At 39.8% G+C, this 20,143-nt stretch overlaps 1 protein-coding gene across 1 annotated transcript; it reads right to left on the bottom strand.

The window, feature by feature from the left end:
• Positions 1-7,449: 7,449 nt before the first annotated feature.
• On the bottom strand, positions 7,450-18,465 carry dthd1 (death domain containing 1). Its single transcript, XM_042512721.1, has 11 exons — positions 18,340-18,465; positions 17,666-18,065; positions 16,684-17,194; positions 15,099-15,423; positions 14,374-14,553; positions 13,572-13,834; positions 12,541-12,696; positions 9,398-9,687; positions 8,490-8,740; positions 8,338-8,395; positions 7,450-7,757 (listed from the first exon to the last, which is right to left on the bottom strand). The coding sequence occupies exons 1-11, from the start codon at positions 18,463-18,465 to the stop codon at positions 7,450-7,452; spliced, it is 2,868 nt and encodes a 955-aa protein (XP_042368655.1).
• Between the last annotated feature and the right edge of the window lie 1,678 nt (positions 18,466-20,143).

The following is a 20,143-nucleotide window of genomic DNA, read 5'->3' as shown; positions in this document are numbered from 1 at the left end:
CAGAATATTTTATTTATGAGACAGGATAAATTGTTGTAACCCTTGCTGTGGCAAAACATTGACATTTCATAATGGATGAACCAGGTGAGCTCCTCGTTTCCAGTGGTAGGAGGGAGGGAGCATACTAAGAGATGAACATATAACTCTGTTTATGTGCTGCGCAGGTACGAGCCTGCTCGAGTGTCAATCCTTGGCTTTTAGCAGTGTGGACAGATATGAAGCCCTTTAACTCAAGAAATGCAGGAATTTCTGCAAACCATTCGATAAATGTCACATTTCAGAAAAGGCCGTCTGACAGTTGTATCAAATGAGGTATTGAGTTTTGCAGCCAAATTAAACCAAAAGTGTCTGGAGCTGCAGAGTTTGTCAGCTTAAAACGACCACACAGGCTGCATAGGAGCATTAATGTGATAGAGCAGAAATGAAAGACATTCTCACAGGGATATATCAGCCTCAAAAAGCGAGAAAAACGCGAGGCAAAGGCAAGCCCCTAATACGTGGGAGCGGCCACATATGAGGGATTTCTGCGAGGTGATAGTCCACGATTTTACAGAGGAATCGTGGATTCAAAGCTTGTAGTCCCTGCTGCATCATGCCCGAGGGAGCCAAACAGCAAAGAAACAGTTCCCATCACAGTTTTGTGAAAAATGGCTTTTTGGAATCACCTGAAATATCACCTCATGTAAAAACTGGGAAATTTTTTAAAATTGATGTGTTTCCATCATTTGATTCAAATTCGATTTGCACAATTTGAGGGTTAATAGAAACCTCCATACTATAAGATTTTAAAAAAATAATAAAAGCATGTAAACATGTTGTAGTAGAAACCCAAATTATAGGTATAAACCTGAAAATGAGCATGTCAGTCCCCTTTAAGTGGAGGTTTTGTGTGTGTGTGTGTGTGTGTGTGTGTGAAACGTAACTGTCATGGGAGGCCAAGTCCTGCAATTTTTCTGACCTTCTAACCCTGAAAAGATCGTCTCCGCCAAACCAGAAGTGTTTGTGTGTGAAGGAGAAATGGAGCCAGTCTCCATGACTCTCCCCGCCTCGCGATCACGCTCGCGTACACACAAACACCCACTCCAGATGTCAGGCCAGTTTCACACACCAGTGGACACGCTGTATCTACACCTTCTCTCCCCCGCCCTCTCCCATCACGCCGCACCTTCTCATTCGCTATGCTCCTCTTCTCATCCCTTCTCTGCTGTTTACTTGGTCCTTCCATCACTCCTCTCGCACCTCCTCACCCCCGCTGCTGCTCCCTCTGTTGCTCTCTCCATCATCCCAACCTTTTTTCACCTCTTTTCTCCCGCTCCGTCTCACAACATCTCACGCAATCTTGGAGGATTTCCAGAGTAAACAAAACCAATTTAAATCCATCAGAAAATGGTCAGCGAGGACATTGATGTTGCTGGAATTGCATCCGTGTGGTAATACCTTTGTGCACACAAGCGTACACTTTGAAACTACGTAGCACAGCAAAACCGATGTAAAGTGAGGCTTTTCATGTGTGCGCAGGAGCAGCTGCAGGATTTGAAACCACAGAACATATTAGAAGTTTATATGAATGGGGTTGCCAGTTTTGATAAAATCTTATCAAAACCAAAGCTGACAGCGACCCAGCTACAATTTGGCTCAGTGGCCAATCACAAAACCCCAATTCCCAGGAAAAAGCACTGGCTTATCTTTAAAAACTGATTCCAACCAGTTTGGAATTGAACAAAATCCTCAACAATGTCCTTTATTTTTCTGTCCCAAGCTCTAATGCCCAGACTGTTAAAATGTGCTGCACCATGAGCAGTTTTTTGATTAGTTTTGATCTGGAAAAGGAATGCCTCTGCTGTTGTAGTTGATTGTAGTCATTTCGATTTGTGGGTTTTGCTTAGACCTAAAACTTTTCTGCAAACTATATATTTTTTATTTTTTTCAAAAAAAGGAAATCTGTGGCAGGGAATCTTGACTTGCTTTGTCGGAGTTTTGACTGGAGGACAGGGGCCGGATGCAGCGGACCTGTACATGTTTCTAGGATTTTAGGATATTTGAAAGATTTTAGGATTTTTTTAGGATTTCCTTTAATTTCTTGCCTAGAATTTCAGGATATTTCTAGAGAGAGGATGTTTCTGGGATTTAAAGACATTTCTAGGATTTTAGGAAGTTTTCAAGGATTTAGAACATTTTATTACTAAAATCCCTTTTTTCTGGTATTTCAGGAAGTTTCAGAGATTTTATGATGTTTCTAGGATTTTAGGACATTAGGGTCTATGTCAGGGGTGCAGAGTATCCTCCACTTTTTTTATAAACAAGCTCTATTTGATGCTGTTTTATGACCTCTGGCACTTTACGGATACTAAAAGTACAAAAACAATTCCCAGTGTGAATAACTTTTTTACTATGAATTAGAAATGGATGTGGGGCCACCCGGCACCCTATCGGGGGCCAGATTTGGCCCATGGGCATTAAGTTGACTATTACTGATCTATATAAATGAATCCATGAAGCTTAAAGTACCTGAGTGTGACTCAGGATCTGCTCTTCACGGCGGGAACTCAGGCCCTATCAGGCCACGACGCCGAGCTGCCCTGTCCACCACAGAGATGAGGGACAAATGAAGAGTTTGTCACGGACCACTGGGCTGAACACCTGAGAGGTCTCTCTCTTTCTTCTCTGTCAACTTCCCCCTCCACACACACACACACACACACGCACAGTCACACAGGGGGCTGGAGTCAGGCCCAGTTGTGAGTCAGAGAATCACCCTGAGATTTGATCCATCCTTGTTGCTGTATGAATGAGCAGCCTCACAGGAGCTGCTTCTATTTTTCACTCATCACAGGGTTCAGGACCGCGCAGTGACCCGTGTCACCCACGGGACCGTCGGGTGCTCCAACACTAGTGTTTTCTCTGTAAAATTTAGAAATGTATTTCCGTTTTGATTGAAAACAGATTTGTTGACAAAGCTTGAGATAAGATCAATATCATGCATTGTTTGTACAGTAAATATGAAGCTGGTGGCAGCAGCGAGGGAACAGGACGTTAATGCACACAGCCAAGAAAAAGTCAAACACATGACTCCCAGTAAAAGTGTGATGTGTTGTTTTTACACTTCAGTTTTTGTAAGTGTTCAGTGCTCCGTTCAGACTACTAGTGGCTAAACAACAGACTACAAGTCATTTTCTATGGAAGCCGGCAACATACAGCTACAAGATAATGCCTGACATTTGTCGCTGCAAGGGTGTGACACGCAACAAGTCAAAATTGAGCTGGCATCAACTTTTCTTGTGTTCAGCTTGTGTAGACATAAATACAGAGCAACACAAGTTTAAATAATCACAATGGAAACGCACTGAATTTTTCCCTTAAGGAGTTCTCATTCACTTTTGAAGAAAATAAGTAATTTGCAGTATTTACTGACTTAAGATTATGTGAAGTGCTTTTCATGTTTTCATGCTTAGAGACCGCAACCAATAAACATTATATGATCGTCTTTTTTCCAGCATTTTAACGTTCAATCTTTGCAAGGATTCGACTGCACTTACATGTAAATTACTACAAGGCCGTACAGTGTGTACGATTCACGAAAATAGTAAACAAGAGCCTGGGTAATTAAGGCAGCCGTGAGTAAAAAATAATCAGCCGTAAAGCTAACGGATAGACTCTCTTAACTTGAATGCCAACAGCCAACTTACAAAGAAATCTCAGGTTTTCATGTGGGAGAAACAAAGTCCCCCAGATGTGAAATCTACAGTCAGATGACTCAGGATGAGCTGTGACAGTGCATATGTTCATTCCTGCATCTCAATCACATCAGTTTTACCTTGACAGCTCAAAGTGAGAGAGCGGCGAGGATTCCTGCAAAGAGAAAAAAAAGAAAAAGAGTCAAGAGCGCTCTGAACGAAGAGGAGGATGATGAAACGACTGATGAAACGGATGAGGTTTTAATCAGAATCTCTTTATGCTGGCACTCCGTGGGAATTCACCTCATCAGCCTTCTGCAACCCCCACCCCGACTGGACGACGGGCAGCCTCCCAGAGTGCCTTGCTGCGTGGCCTTTTCAATAATGTAGAGCGCGGAGAGAAGGGAGGCAAAATGAGAGGGGAAACGATTTCCGAGCGCTGTGGGAGCCCCCTCTGTGACATTTACCTCTAGCATGGCCCTCAATATATGTGTGTGTGTGTGTGTGTGTGTGTGTGTGTTTGATGGCCCTGTGCCAGACTAATGATACCCCCCTCTGGCACACACACTCGAAGGCACTGCTAGTGATGCCACACATGTCCTTTTGAGTCGCACCCGGGGAAAAAGAAGGAAGAAAAGTGAATGGAAAATGACGTAAAAGCGAAATATAGGAGCTATAGCTCCATAAGTGTGACACTGACGAACAATCGAAGGGCAAGAAGTGAAGGGAGGAGAAAAGGTTAATATATAGACGTTTTTTGTCCGAAACACCAGCGATCATCCTGTTTAATCCATCAGCTCCACCTGTTACCATTTCATACTTCATTAACCGCACTCCCCTCTTCGTTCGCGGCGCAGGGTGGTCTCCGCGGGGAGTCCCCTACCCCCCACCTGGACACATGGCATCTATCATTACCCCCTTGCTTCAGCTCAGAGCCAGCAGAATGTCACACAGCTGGAGCGCGAGGCTCTGAAGACGGATGAAAAAGAAAACCCTGGCGAATGTCGTTAAAAAGACAGAGACACACTTCTGTGGCCCGCAATTTCGTCATGGGAGGGAGGCATTGTTGCGCCAACTTCAACCCATTTTTACATGGAAAACACTTGAAACAATCTCCCCTAAAGGTCAATTTAGCGGCTGTATTAAATGTGGTGTTCTTCCAGTTAAATATATAGAAATGTCAGAGCTGATGTTCAACTTTCAGTTTTTTCAAAAACTTAAAAGCTTCAAAGTTCGTTCCTGACCTTGGTTAAGGAGTGATGAAAACAGTTTTACCACAAGGCTAATTTAATACCTGTTCTGAGCTTTTGATCATATTTAATACCTCTGCTTTCAAGCCAACATTGACAAGAATTCCTAAAAGCGCTGAAAACTAAAATAAAAATTATGATATCTACAACTCTATGCCTGTGAAGCTTTATGCTCTGGCATGTACTTTAAAATAAAAACAGTGACATTTAGCAACAAATTCTTAGCAACTTTTTAAACAGTAGCTCTTTGTTTTTACAGAAGTAGAAAAAAAAGTATGCATTTGACCTTTGACCTCTGGATTCTAATCAGTTCATTGTTAAGTCTAAGTGGACGTTTGTGTCAAGGAAACTTTTAAGGAAACTCCCCCAAGACCTTCTTTAGATATTGTGTTCATGAGACTGAGATGGATGCAAGCACACAATAACCTTGACCTTTAACCACTAAAATCTTATCAGTTAGTACAAGGTAACATTTGTGCCAAATCTGAAAAAAAAAATCCTCATGGTGTTCTTGAGATGTTGTGTCCACATTGAACTTGACCTGTGACCTTAGACTACCAAAGTCTAATAAGATTTACCTTGAGTTCAAGTGAACGTTTGTGCCAAATTTGAAAAAAAAAAATATTCTTTAGATATTGTGTTCACTAGAATGTAACAGATGAGGGCACAGTGACCTTGACCTTTGACCTGTGACCACCAAAATCTCATCACTTGATCCTTGAGTCCAAGTGGACGTTTTTGCTAAATTTGAAAAAATCCTCTCAAGGCTTTGCTGAGATATTGCATTCACAAGAATGGGACAGATGGACAACCCTGTCTCCGCCCCTGTCCATTAAGCTGCATGACTAGGTTGTAGTAAAGTTAGTAGTAGTCACATTAGTATTTAAATATCTTAGTACTGTAGGTACCAAGCTTGTTAGTAATTTCCAAGTCCATGACCGGTAAAGACCGTGTGTTATGTTTGAAAACTTCAGAATAACGACTAAAAGGACTTTGTGGTTATGTTTTCTCAACTTTTTGAAGTCTAGGAACATTTAAAAAATTTGCACACCCAAAAACATGCAGAGGTTTTACGTGCATATAATCATTTTTTTATTCTTAAGGTATAAAAATAATCAAAAGGGACCCAAATCACATATCCTCCATGTCTTTTCAACTCATATGATGGCATAAAAGTACTTTATTACTCTGAGAGAGAAGCTATTGTTGTCCAATCAGTAATCATCAGCAGATCCTGTCAGCTCTTAAAGATGAGTCGGTGTCAGGGAGCTGAGAGGGGTCACAGCTCAGTGTCAGCGTTTGTTTACGCACACAGAGAGAAGAGATGGCTGACTGGTCGTGTAAATCACCCTCCTGTCTGCCGAGACAAACTGCAAAATAAAGTGAGAGTGTGACGGCTCTGTCAGAGATTAATGGCTCCAAAAAATCAGACCTTAAATGTAAAAACAACCTGAGAAAACTCGACAACACATATCTGTATCAGGCATTTTCACTATATACTACAACTAACAATATTATATTATTTAATTCTTAATCAAGTAGTGGGTACGACTAATTCTTCCCACTTCTATTGAGTAGATTTATTGCATTATAACATATGATATGAGGTAAAGTGTTAATTAAAAATGGATTAACTAAATATACCTTCTAATACTTGACCTTGATTGTCTAAATGTCTCAATCAGTGTCTTTTGCAGCTATTTTGTCTCGAATTTGTACCAAGAAATACTCCTGATTTCCAGCCTGGGGTTTGGGACCCCCAAAATTAGATTAAGGGAAAAAAAAAAAAAAAAAAAAAAGTTTTTTATTATTATTATTATTTGTTTTTATTTATTTTTATATATACATATATATTTTTTTTTTACTTTTACTTTTTTGACATTTTTAACACCTGTCTTACAGCTTCTTATCACTGTTGTTTTATTTTATTTTCTGTCTTATTGTTTTTAATATGTTAAACTAAACAATATTGTCCTTATGAATTCAGCAATCGTCTCTAACATTGCTGCACGGTGAAAATGCTTTCAACACTGACATACAGGAGTTTGTGTTTTTAGGACATTTTTCAGCTTCAGAGATGTGTGTTAAAATGAAAATGACTATATACTGGACTGACTGATTGGAGAAGTTTTTAGGCCCCTAAAAAAGACTGTTTATTTATCAAGTCTGAAGAGAGCTAGAAATCACACAGTTGAATGCTGACCTCTTGTGGATGAAAGTAAACATTACAACTAGCTCCTCTGACACAACCTGACTGAAAGCAACATTTAAAAAGTGTTTTTTCATATCATATCAATTTATCAGTCCTTATTACCTTAGTTTATTATTCACTACTGCTCTTGTCTGTTTGTTTTTGATTTGTCTTTTAGTATTATTCAATCCTTCTTTAGATTATTTTATTTAATATATATTTTTTCTCTTTTGCCTGGTGTTCTTCGGGGATTGTGTTCTGTGATTTGGTTTGTGTTGTTGAAAAATGTGAAATTTATTAAACTTAAGGTCATTAAAAAGTAGCTTTTTAAATTTTATTTTAGTGATCCCTGTGTGGTGGTCGCAGCCTGCCGCAGCAGCAGCTCCCGGGCCAGGTCCGGCCTGCCGCTCTTCACTAAGCAGTGAGCCAGCTGAGAGGCTTTGGGCGTGTGCGGGGCAGCGGGCAGTCCCCTCCTCCACATGGACAGCACCTGGAAGGCCTGGGTGGACAGGCTGTCCCCGGCCCGCAGCTTCACCAGCTGAGCGGCGCTTCGACGGAGACGCAGGGAGAGAACCAGGAGAGCCACTTCCTCCTCTGAGAGCTCGCCAGACAGCCACAGAAGAAGAGAGTCTGACAGAGAATCTGCAGGACGGAGATGAAACATGGAGGCACGAAGTTCAGATTTTGTGTGTATAAGCTTTGTTTCTTATAAAGTAGGGAGGGGATTAAAGACAAAAAACAACAACGTCACACCAGGACATTTCCAGCTGTGTTTGATGCAACAAATCCAGGTATTTTTAGCCAAAACATGATGTTTTCCTAACGCTGACCTAAACCTCAACGGTTTTCCTGCAACATTTTTGTGCCTTTTTTGAAAAATTTCAAATTATCTGCTGCATATGAAACATACAAATTGAACTAATGAAATGTGAAAATGTAACATATATATGGTTTGCAAAATCCTTCACTGCCAACATTATTTGTGGCCACTGGGTTGATATATAAAATCCTAAAAAGTACCTAACTGAATTCAAATAAAGCAGCAAAACTTTGCAAAAGTTTGCAAAAACTATAAAATAACCATCAACAACACCTGCCAAATAAAAAAAAAAGTTTTGGGGAAAATACTATATTTTCATAAATGTAGTAGAGTAGGGGAATAAAGTAGTGGAAAGTGATAATACAATAGTAAAGTACAAGTACCTCAAAACATGTCACCCACCTGTTCCTTCGCACAGCTTTACTCGAGCCGTCATGGGCCGATTTATGGTTCTCACTTTCTAAAATGAAACAGAGTAAAATGTTACAAGAAGCTTTTATTGTGACGGTCAGCCTATTAACAGAAAGTATAATTTCTCGTGAATGTTTGTGCACCTTGGGTAACGTCAGAGACAGCTTACAGACGGGCTCTCCGAGGAGCTTTGTGTCCGTCAGCAACGCTCTGTCACCTCGCCACGCCAGCTGACCTCTGGTGACCTTATAAAACATGGCCGTGCCCTTGTAGTGCGGCGAGCTGTAGTTCCCAAACGGGTCCACTTCAGTGAGACGCACCAGGAGCTGATTTTTCTGCTGACTGTGGAAAGTGAGTCGTTCGTGTGGGATTTCATTTTGGTCGTTTTTGGATCCTGTTGTGAAACACGAACACATAAAATCTTTCTACTTTAATCAACTGAACTAAAATAAGTGTCATCTTCAAACCTCTAATTCACCATTCAGTGCACACATATAACCAAACACAAAGTCAACAAAGCAATGATATGGGATTGGATATTAGAGAAGAGTAAAAAAGCAGCAACAAGAATGAACATAAAGATGCTTAAAATTTTTTTATACATGTTCAAAAAAATCAGATCAAATCAAATAGGGACAAACACAGTATAGAGTGTAAGGTATAGAGAAAACCCACTTGATTTCTTAAACATGGAAAGAAGGCCGTGAGCAACTTGGGAAGAAATTACCCAAAAATTAGTTAAATTAATTATAAAAAGTACAAGAAATACAATAACACAATAAAAAACACAATAAAATATCAAATAAATAAATAAAAATGGAGAAAAAAAACATTAAAAACAAGAGCAAACAAACAGGGAAATAACCTGAAAAAAAACCTCTAAAATATTTTGAAATATTTAAGATGAGTATAAAAACTTTTGCTTTTTTTACCTTTCCACCTAAGTTTTGTAAAAACAAAACAAAAAAAAACAAAACAATTTTGCTCGGGGTTCGAAGGGTTCAAGTCATGCTGATCCAGGTTTCAAAGGGTTAAAGTGGGCCAGCCTCACCTGTGGAGGTGATGTTGCCACTAAAGTGGAGGAGCAGCTGATCTCCTTCACACATGGAGATCTCCGATGAGGTCTCCGACAGGCCGCTGAAGCCCTGCGCTCTCAGTTTGGACAGCTCCCAGCTGAGGTCTCTGCTGGGCAGGGCAGCCACCAGGACGGCGTGAGGCGCGTCTCGTCTCCTCTGGAGGGCGACGGTGACGGCGTGGCAGCAGACCGCCTCCTCCAGCTCCTCTGCCAGGCAGGAGAGACGACAGGGCTGCAGCGGAGAGAGGAGACGAACCACCAGGAGTCTGAGGAGAGAAAAGAGACGAGATTGTTTCTGAACAGAGAGAAGAGATGAGTCTGTTATCAAGGGCCTGGATACGGACGTAATATACTTAAGACAGAATACAGAACTCATATTAACTGCTGTACTTATATTCAGTTTTAGATAAAAAAGAGAATTACAGCACCAGAAAAAAAAAGAGAAGTCATCCTTCTTAAAGGACCAGTTCAAAAGTTACAGCTATGCATAATATTAATCTTTTAAACACAGATAGCTTTATTTTCTTATCATAGGACCTCTTTACATTTTTACTATGTACTTATGTTCTGACGTAGTAATACTAAAGCCTGGAATTCAAAGTATTTAGGCCCCTTTTATCCATACAGCCTCTCTTAAACCCCTTATGTAAAGAAAAACTCGCTGTAAGCCCGGTTAGTTGTAGCATTTCACGTTTCTTGTCTTATCACGCTGCGCCCAAAGACTGTCGACATGAAAGACGTAAAACCTCGACGACGTGGAGGAGCAGCTGCATGAGTGGTGAGTACTTTATACTACTATACACTACTCTATACACTATATAATGTCTTTTCTATGCATTTGAATCGTTTACAAAGTGTGATTAAAGCGAAGGCTATTTTTAACAGAAAAAATCTTGCTTTGTGTAAAGTTCTACCTTTATATTACTGGATGTATTCTGTGCTTTTTTGGTGCTTTTTGGTTATTGTAATTGCATATTTGTAGTTTTTTCAGAATCTAAATCTGTTAGTGGTTTAGAGAGATGATATAAATTGATTCACACTGGGTTTTTTTTAAATTTCTGAATGTAAATAAGGAGCCAGAGTGCATTAAAAATACCAAATTAAAGCTTATTTATCAAAAATAAGAAAGCAAAAGATGATTAAGGTCTGTTAACATAGAAAGGTAGAAAAGAAGCAATTCATTTTTCATATAAACTAATAAATATTGTCAAAGTTTGTATTTTAACAGTAGTTTTTACTAAATGTTGCAAAAAGTCAATATCAGTCCTGCTAGTTTCTGTGAAAATAGGAACAAATATGTGGGAGAAGTAAAACTTTCCTTAAATTTCCCAAATATATCTCAGATATTCTCAAGTGGTGTTATTTTGCTCTGAGCAAATGTGCTCATAAACATGTTTTCCGTTCTAGGTTTGTTCCCGCCGGCCCTCACTCATCAAACCTCTTCATGTTGAAGTTTCCACCCGAGCTTACTGTCCACAAGTAAGGATCTATGATTTTTTAGATTTTCAACACTTTTCTCCAAATGTTGAATCCCACATTGCCTAAATTTCTGTCTTTCTCTCGGTCTGACCAGGGTCAATGTGTGCTACCTCGTGTATGTGTTTGGAGGACTCCTGATGACTGCCACAGCTGGGAGTCGCTGTGTGGACGTGGCTGTGTGGACGGCCCAAAACCCTGTTAACCTGCTGCGTCTGACACACACACTCCTCAGACTCATGGGCCTCCAATACCACATGCATGCTGTGAGAAATATGCAGCCGTTAAAACTGCAATCCTGCACGTGATTGTTGTTTTCTGCTAAAACACTGAAATACCCTTTATTTAAAATTTATTTAAGACTCAAAGGGCTTATTAAGTATTTTTTTCTTTGTTTTTTAAAACAATAAAGTGTAATAATCATCGTAATTATTCACCCATGATGGTTTCTGTATCTTGCAGGGAAAATCTGTGGCAAAACGAAAACAAAAAAGGATGTATTTCACTGACAGGTGCCAAGGAGAGTTAAAAATGACTTTTCAGTTCTCTCACATAATATTCATTTATTTTTTTGGGGTGAATTTTTTGTCTGCTCTTAATAAAAATTGTTTATTCTCCTCTATGTGCGATCCAGTTTCAACAGCCTCCTTGATATGACAACAACAACAACGCTGCACAGAACTGATCAATTCAAGGTTTTACGCTCATTTCCTGAGAAGCAAACAAACCCGGAGTCTGCTAACTGCGTCTTAACAAAAAGGTACAAAAACAATTGTTTTGCTTTCACTTCTTTTAAACTGTGAAGCCTGATAGTGTCTCCTGCTTCTGTGGTTTAGATGCAGGATTTGTTACATCCTTATTTGTGGTGCGAGCTCCAAACTCGTTGTGACACTGCATATCGGAAACAACAGCAAACTGAAAATCTACAATCCTTCAGATCAGCTGCAGTGGCTGATCAAGTTTAGCAGTGAGGCACAGGAGCGAGGACATGTGGTAAGAGACAAAGACGCTGGCATGTTAAAGATACTCTTAAACGTCTTCTTTTGACACCGTATTTTATGTTTTTCAGATTTTTCTTTTACTGGGGGGACAAATCGGGCAAATCAGCTCCGGATCAGACAGAAATGATGCTCCAAATGAGCGTCCCTCTACGACTCTGAGCCTTGGCTTGTCTGTGCTGTCTGTTGTCTTTCTGTGGATGTTTCTGCCTCATATTGCAGTTTTTGTCTTGATCTGTTTACTTTGGATGGTCCGACAACATTTCCACTGAGTGCTGCATTCACAGAGAAAATCATCCAGGCTTTCATATCGGATTTACAGTATTTTGACGCGAATCTCTTTTTGCAACTGTCTCTGTAACTGAGCAGCAAAGCTTCTAACAAGATCAGAAAACTATATTGCCTTTCCTCTTGCCGCCCTTCAGCGGCTCACTTGTTAGCTTTAGAATTGAATCTGCCTCTCTGATATTTATCCACAAAGCACTCTGTGGCCCTGTGCTGTATATTTTAGCTACTGCTGCCATAAAACTGAAGTAAAAACCGGACTCCAAAACATTTCTCTGATCTTTTTTTGATCAAGTAATTCCATAAAGCCACCCCTCACAAACTGCTGAATTCAACAGAGGAAGACATTATGTTGCAAACCTGTCAAAGTTCTCCGTCAGCTCAAAGGACACCAGTCCGTTTTGCTGGTTCCTGACTGTGACTTTCTCCAGGACGCTCCACTGTTTGTCTCTTGAGCCCAGAACGATCAGCAGCTCGTTGGACATCTCCTTAGACTTCACAGAGACGCCTAGAAATCTGACAGACATTTAACACAAAATATCTTTAGAACAAGACTGACAGCAAGAGGTTAGGTTTAGGCACAAAAAGGCACTTTGTTGTTTTTGGTGTTTGTTTGTTTGTCAGTTTGGTACCTACAAACATGACTAAAAATGTCCCAAACTCTCGGTAAAAATATACCTGTTGTTGCTGCAAACACTGATGGAAATGTCCTAAACTTTTGTTTACGAATACCCAGTTTGGTTGCTCCAAACACGGCTGCAAATGTTCTAAACTCACGTTAAAAAATACCCGTTCTTGTTGCTACAAACATGACTGAATATGTCCCAGACTCTTGTTAAGAAATATCCACATTTGTTGCAACAAACACAGCTGCTTTGGTTGCTACAGATCCATCTGCAAATGTCCTAAACCTTTGTTAAACACCACTTTTGTTGCTACAAACATAGCTGTAAATGTCCCTAACTTTTGTTTAAAAATACTAAAATATTAAAAAAAATGTTATTTTCACAACAAACACGACTGTAAATCTCTCAAACTCTTTAATGTTTGGTGCTACAAACATGGCTGGAAATGTCCCAGACTCTTGTCAAAAAATACCCGGTTTGGTCACAACAAGCGCAGCTAGAAATGTCCTGACCCCTTATTAAAAAAATACTAAAAATACTATATCCCCTTTTTTCACGACAAACACAACTGGAAATCTACAAAACGTTTAAACTTTTGTTCAAAAATAGCCAGTTTGGTAGCTCATATGCATGTAATCTGAACTATGTCACTTTAGAAATGTGGTACAAATGTATCTTATCAGTGGTTTGCAGAAACGTACAATGCCGACAGTTTATTCTGGTGCTTTTGCTGTCAGATATCTGGATTTTACTTCATTAAATCACCTCCTTCTGTGTGAGGCATGTTGCTCCCATGGTGGAGAAGCACTTTCAGGTCGAGTTCGGTTGTCGTCCTCCTCCCCTTGCTCCTTCGCTCTCCTCTTTTTTTCGGGGTTTGGGGGACAGGGAAGGGTGAGAGTGAGGGGTCGTCTCAGGGGCTGAGAGGACGGGTGGGTGAGGTAGAGCAGAGGACTTGTAGACACCACCGAGTGATAGGAATCACCTCTAGACTTGACGGCAGCCAGGAGGACGGCATCCACCGGCTGGACCTGAGACAGATGAGGAAACAGATGTTGTGCATTATTTAAACTTCAGTTTGGACAGAGACGCCGTGTGATATGAAAATTGTTTCTTTTCCCACACTTTTGTTTTGCCGACAGCATGCTGTTTTATCAAAGAGAGCTGTGTAGAGCGGGAGCTGCTGGGTTTTTGACGTTAGATCAAGCAGCAAACTGCTGCGGTGGAGGTAGTTCACAGATGATTGGACTCAGAAGTCAATTCGAATATCGGCTGCAGCTGTTCATTTTTCTCCCTCACAGCAAACATCTGGAGAAAACTCAAGTCTGTGAATTATAAGTAGTAGATATGTTTGTCCTCTTGTTTTCTTTTTGTCTATTTTCCTCACCTAGTCTGTTTTTTTTAAACTAACTCAATATTTGAACTCAATATTTCACAAATTTACAAATTTTCCAAACAACCCACAACACAGCAAATCCACAAGTAAATCTGTGATTGCTGTTTTAATACGCTTGTGTTAGAAGTAAAGTGGCAGACAGATGGGAAGTGATAAAAATCATCATTTCCGTACCATGGTTTGTGCCATCACTGGAGCAGTGAAGCATCCTGGGAGGTAGCTCAGACAGATTCGGGGGTCCATGTGGAGCTTGAGTGACAAACCCTTTGTGGGAACTGTGTAATTTTCTTTTTTAAGACAGGAAACGACTGCAAACAGGCCCACAGAGTACACCCTCACCTCTGCAAATGAGCCCTGACAAAGACATAAAACATCAATAAAATCAATTTGACCGACACATTTCAATCATTTATACACAGAAAACAATATTCCCCCTGAGTCCAAACCAAGGTTATTACAGTTATCTTAAACTAAACGAATAAAACGTGGTGTGAAAAAAAAACCATTTAAGTAAACAAATAGAAGTAAAGAACTAGACTTGCCCTCAGAAAATGCAATACCTGCTCTGAACTTCCCAAATCTCGCCCCTGACAAATATATCCACTACTAAAACTGAATAAATCATAAATGATAATAATAATAAAATAGTAATGATAATAACAAAAAACTAATTCCAAATAATGAACTTATTTGAACAATAAAAACTAAACTGAAAAGATAAAAAAAAACTCTGAAAAACAAAAGTAAATGAAAGAACAACAAAAATAATACAAAAAATATATAGCCAGCAAATGTCATAAAATGCATAAATAAAAGCAACTTTTTTAGTTTATGGCATTTCTGGCAGGAAAATAAAGCTTCGTTTTTTTTAACACGCTGTAAATAAAACAAAACTTTACCCTCTGCCCTCCGTACGTGCCCTCTGTTGTCACAGGTGTGACGTAGCTCGCCCTCCTCTCCCCGTCAACTATCTTCACAGCCACATCCCTGTAGTTGCCGCGGTAACGTGCGCAGAAAGGCACAGCCACGGTCACAGGGAAGCGGACGTTTGCTCCGTCCTGAACTTTGACCCTGATCACTCTGCTGACCAGCTCCTCCGAGCCGCTCACCATCAGGCAGCTCAGAGTGTCGGCCGCCTCACATCTCAGGATTTCAGCCACACCTGCAGGTGCTCGGATAAAACACGGTGCATCTGATTGGCTGTCCTCCTGTTGACCAGTGGGCCTAGAAATCATGTAAAAATAAAAATTTTAATACAGATCCTGCGGGTCTTCATTTTTTCCCTCCTGCTTTACTGAAAACAGCTGTTTTTGTTCTTAATGTCTGCAATAGTGGGAGGAGGAGTAATAAAAATTTTGATCATCTTGAAGCGACATTTCTAGTCAAAAGTGCAACCATCTTCTGAAATGCAGGGGCTCGCACATTTCCATATCATCCTCTCCCACACTCGGCCTCTTCCTCTGATCTGAATTTGTTTGGCGTTTGGACTAATCTGGGCGTTGACCTCGCAGTGAACTGTATGAAATAACCAGCTATGAGGAGACCAGGTGGTTCAAGCACGTGCACCCGCTCGCTTTGCACGACTGCAGGGATTTTGCCTCTGTATCAGCGAGCAGGGGAAACGAGGGGGAGGAAAGACATCATGTCCACACTCACAGCCCGCCCCCCCGTGCAGAATAAAGACCAGGATGCTGAACTAAACAAGTGCAATGTTACAATAATGTTCCATCTCATACTGTGCAGCCAAACATTGTTTGACTGACAAAAACTTTCCAAAGTTTTTAATGAAGATGTTTTGTTGAAAATTTATGACATATGTATAAAATGATACATATCCCATGTAGACTGATGATGATGTAATGATGTAGCCATAAAAAACATAAACTCCTGAGTATGAAATTTCAATCATCATGAAAGAACCCAGTTTTGGTGGCACAGAAATTGCCACCAATGTCTTTCTAGAAAAAAAACCTGCTTTTTGTGGGATTATCAAAACTGCAAATGCCACCAATGTCTTGCTTTAAAACAATTTTTTTTGGTGACTCAATTACTGCTGGAAATAATGCCTGTAACCTCTTTTGGTGGCACAATCATCACTGAAAATGCTGCAAATGTCTTGCAAAAGAAACATCTACATTTTGTGACACAGTCACCACTGGAAATGATGCCAATAACCAAAAACAACTTCTTTTGGAGGTGCAGTTGCTGGAACTCCCAATGATATCTTGCTAAAACACTCTCTCTTTTCATGGCACAATTTCTGCTGCAAATGGTGACAATGTCTCACTAAAAAAAACTCTTTTGTCAGTTGATCTGGAACGTACAAATGTAACGTATTTGTGGTCTGCAGAAACATTCAGTGCAAACACTTGGCATTGTATGGCAACTGGGCTGTTTAAATTCAGTTTGGAGATGGAATTGGATACTGCCAGTTTTTTGTTTCGGGGTTAATGGGATAAAAAGGGGATGGTTTTGTCACCTTACCTCACTATGATCCACTCTTTATTTGTCTCCTCTTTGCCTTTGTCATTTACCCCTTTTGTGCACTTTTCTGTGTCCTCCAGGAAATCTGTCTGACTTTCTGATGAAACACACTCCTCATTTTCAATCCCTTGAATTTTGACAGCTAATTCTATCCTTGTGTCTTCTACATGGTTGCAGTCAGAACTGCTAATTCTGGAGTCTGCTGTTTGTTCGTTGTCTTCTGATGGCATTATATGAACTATATCGTCTCCATCTTCAGCGTCCCGTTTACGCTCAGGGTCAGATTTGGTGTTGTCATCCTCAGGTTGTTCTGCTGTTTTTGGATCTCTTTGGATCTCTTGAAGTGCTGTCTCCTCAGTTGAGGCCTCCTCTGCGCATAAATTGCAGATTTCTTTGTCCAGCTTAGCTCTTAGTGCATTCAGTTTGTCTATAATGTTCTCTACGTCCTCCGCAACACTCCTAAAAGTTTCACTGAAGGAGTCTGAACAAAGTTTGACTTTACATTCTGTATCTGAAACAAAAAACAGACGCATTAAACACAGGCCATCGCGTTAAAGATCACAACAATAAAACAAAATGTTTACCTTTTTCAAGAATTCTTTCTTAATTATTTTTTAAATCCAATTATCTTATTTTTTTTGGTTCCTTATAACTTTTCATAAAGGCTGAGAAAGACATCAGTCATATCAACTGATGATTTTGATTTTGGGTATGTGGGTATATGCATATATGTTTAATTAATTAGAGTGTAGCTTTAAATTAATAAAAAAGCTGGTTAATTAAAAATTCAGTGACTTATGGAGACGCAGTGGGATTAACCCCTTAAAAACCTGGATCAGCATCAGTTTTCTTGAGTTATGTAGAGATGCCTTTAACAAGCTATTAACCCCCTGAAACCTGAGCTAACTGGTTTGATTTATTTCCAAAACATGAGGAAAAATGCAAAGTGCAAGAAATGTAAAAAAAAAAAAAAAAAAAATACCTGTTTTGGTCTGATGTTGCTGATCAGTGCCCCCTGGTGGACACTTGAATAACATGTTAGCACACTCTGTGAGAACTGCTCTCCATGCTGTCACTCTGTCTGCATGACAAACACTCAGCTCCCTCAGCACCCCCACAACTCTCTGCTTCCACTCTCTCTCCTCCCGCTCTTCATCAGCACGTCTCCCTCTCTCTGCACCGTCCTCCTCGTCTCCTGCAGGACTGAGCATCTCCTCTCCTCCTCCTCCGCCTCTACCTGGTTCTTCTTCGGTGCATCTCCCACCCACTGTTCCAGTGTGATGATTTCTGCTGCTTCTGACAGCTTCCAGTCCCCGAATAGTGTCAGCCAGCACGTTGAGGAGTCTCTGCTCGCTCCTCTTCAGATCTGCATCCATGCTGTGCTGAAAAACACAACAGATCAGGGTCACAAGTATCCAATCCGGCCTCTTTGGTGCCCTTTTTTTAGTCCTTTCTGCACATTGCAAAACAAAATTGTAGTGAATAACGTGAAATATTCACTAAAAATCCCCTGCGTTCCTCTGTCCGTTTTTATTTTCGCAGCAGAAACCCCCTTGCTCGTCGTGTCCTTGGCATTGAGTGTGACTGTGTACAGCTTTCCTAGTTTACAGGAGCCAGTGCTGTATTTATATGGCTGCCAGCAGTAAAACATGTTGCCAAGGGGACCGCTGGAGGCGTGGCAGGGAGGGACAAAAGAGGAGCCACAGAGTAAAAGATCCACAGGAAGACAGAGTGCTGTCCTCCAGACGTCCCATCACTCTCTTCTATTCTTCTGTCACTCATTTTACGGCTTGTACGTCCAGACAGTAAAAGACGTCAGCGCTTTATGGTCACCCGCTTCTGAATCACCCAAAAAACTAATAATCAGTGAGTGACTTTGCACAATATTTTTCATTTAAATAGTGTCACTGGTTTTGACGGTATGTTGAGGAGGAGGTCATAGACTTTTTGTCATTTTCTGGGGGTGCATGTTTAATTTCTGGTTTTACCGTCCCAAGACATCTGTGGTCAAAGAAGTAATAAAGTTGGACTACATGACTTGGACTTGAGACAAAAATTTGATGACTTTTGACTTTATTGGAAAAAATCTAAAAAGTCTTTGCAACTGGACTACACAACAGTCTAAAAATACTTAATCATATTAGTACAACAGAACTGTATTATCAGGAAAAATGTACAGAAAGTATCAGAAGTAAGCAAACTTCTTGTGCAGAATTGTTCCTTCTGGAATTTAAAAGTTGAATTGACTGAATTAACTTTACTGTGTTGATTTGTCATAGGAGGACAAGCTCATTTCATATTTGCATGTTTGCATATTATTTATTTATTGATTTATTTGAGAAATAATATATTGCTCCATTATTTCTCACTATTTTCTGCATTAGGTCAATGTTTTAAAAAGTTTTTTATTATTTTTGAGATGCTAAATCATTATTTTGAGAGTGTTTCTCATTATTATGAGATATGATCTTGTTGTTTTAAACAAGTTTTTTTTGGGATATTAAGTCATTATTTTGAGATATAAAGTCAACATTTTGGGAAAGTTTCTCATTGTTCTGAGAGATTTTGAGACAGTTTCTCATTGTTTTGAGATATTGTCTCATTATTACAAGTTTTTAGTCATCATTTTAAGAAAATGTCTCATTCACACATCACTAGAACATTAGCTTTGTTGTATTTAAGTGTCCCATGATCAACACCAGGACCCTGAGACTGGAACAGCTTAATGAAACACAAGCAGAATAAATTTGAATATTCACAACTTAACTTTTCCTACTGGAAAGTATCAACATGTCTTGAGTGAAAAGGCCTTTTATCTCAAACATTACGGTCCCAGTAAAAGCTGCGGCACTCTGTCTCCATCATGTGGCTGATCCTGCACACTGCATGCTGTCTTTTTATCACATATTTGATCACTTTTGATTTGGTCAGTAGCCATAGTATCCATTTGAGGAGGAAATAAACAACATAAAATTATCGAATATAATAAAAGATATAATACGTAAAAAAGATTTTTTTAAAAACAAATACAGTGCTCTATGAATGATAGTGAGGTTGAACTGTTAAAAGGACCTTAGGCCAAATCTGAACATGAAACTGAAGTTCAAGTAGACACAAAAATAACAAGAAAACCCCTGAGGCATTTTTTTTAAACAATTAAAATGCCTTTGAAGGCAGTAGTGCATCAAAGTTAGTTTTTAGGTCTAATGTGACCATGCAGTGACAGAAAAAAAACCATTTTAATTGCGCCTTGGATTTTTCTTGGTATTTTTGTGTCTTTTTTTCAAAAGGTATTACCAAAAAACTCAATTTGAGTCCACCAAGCACTCCTACGCAAACATTTTTTGAAGCTCAAGTTAGGTATTTGTCATTAATTCTATTGTTAGGAGTAGTCATTGAAGTAGTCGCAGTATAATTACATTTCATAAAACAATATAAAATAATTGGTTTATCTGCTAAT

This window comes from Plectropomus leopardus, chromosome 23, assembly GCF_008729295.1.
Source record: "Plectropomus leopardus isolate mb chromosome 23, YSFRI_Pleo_2.0, whole genome shotgun sequence".
Classification (NCBI taxonomy): domain Eukaryota; kingdom Metazoa; phylum Chordata; class Actinopteri; order Perciformes; family Serranidae; genus Plectropomus; species Plectropomus leopardus.
Note: the sequence above shows the minus strand (reverse complement) of the source record. Positions and strands in the feature narration are given on the sequence as shown.

Excerpts from the sequence above, each read along its gene's own strand:
- dthd1 (XM_042512721.1), bottom strand. The coding sequence starts at position 18,465 with ATGAGTGACAGAAGAATAGAAGAGAGTGATGGGACGTCTGGAGGACAG. Across the intron at positions 17,195-17,665 it reads GCAACATCAGACCAAAACAG|ATACAGAATGTAAAGTCAAA; the intron begins GTATTTTTTTTT and ends TTTTTGTTTCAG. Across the intron at positions 15,424-16,683 it reads AAAGAGTGGATCATAGTGAG|GCCCACTGGTCAACAGGAGG; the intron begins GTAAGGTGACAA and ends CATGATTTCTAG.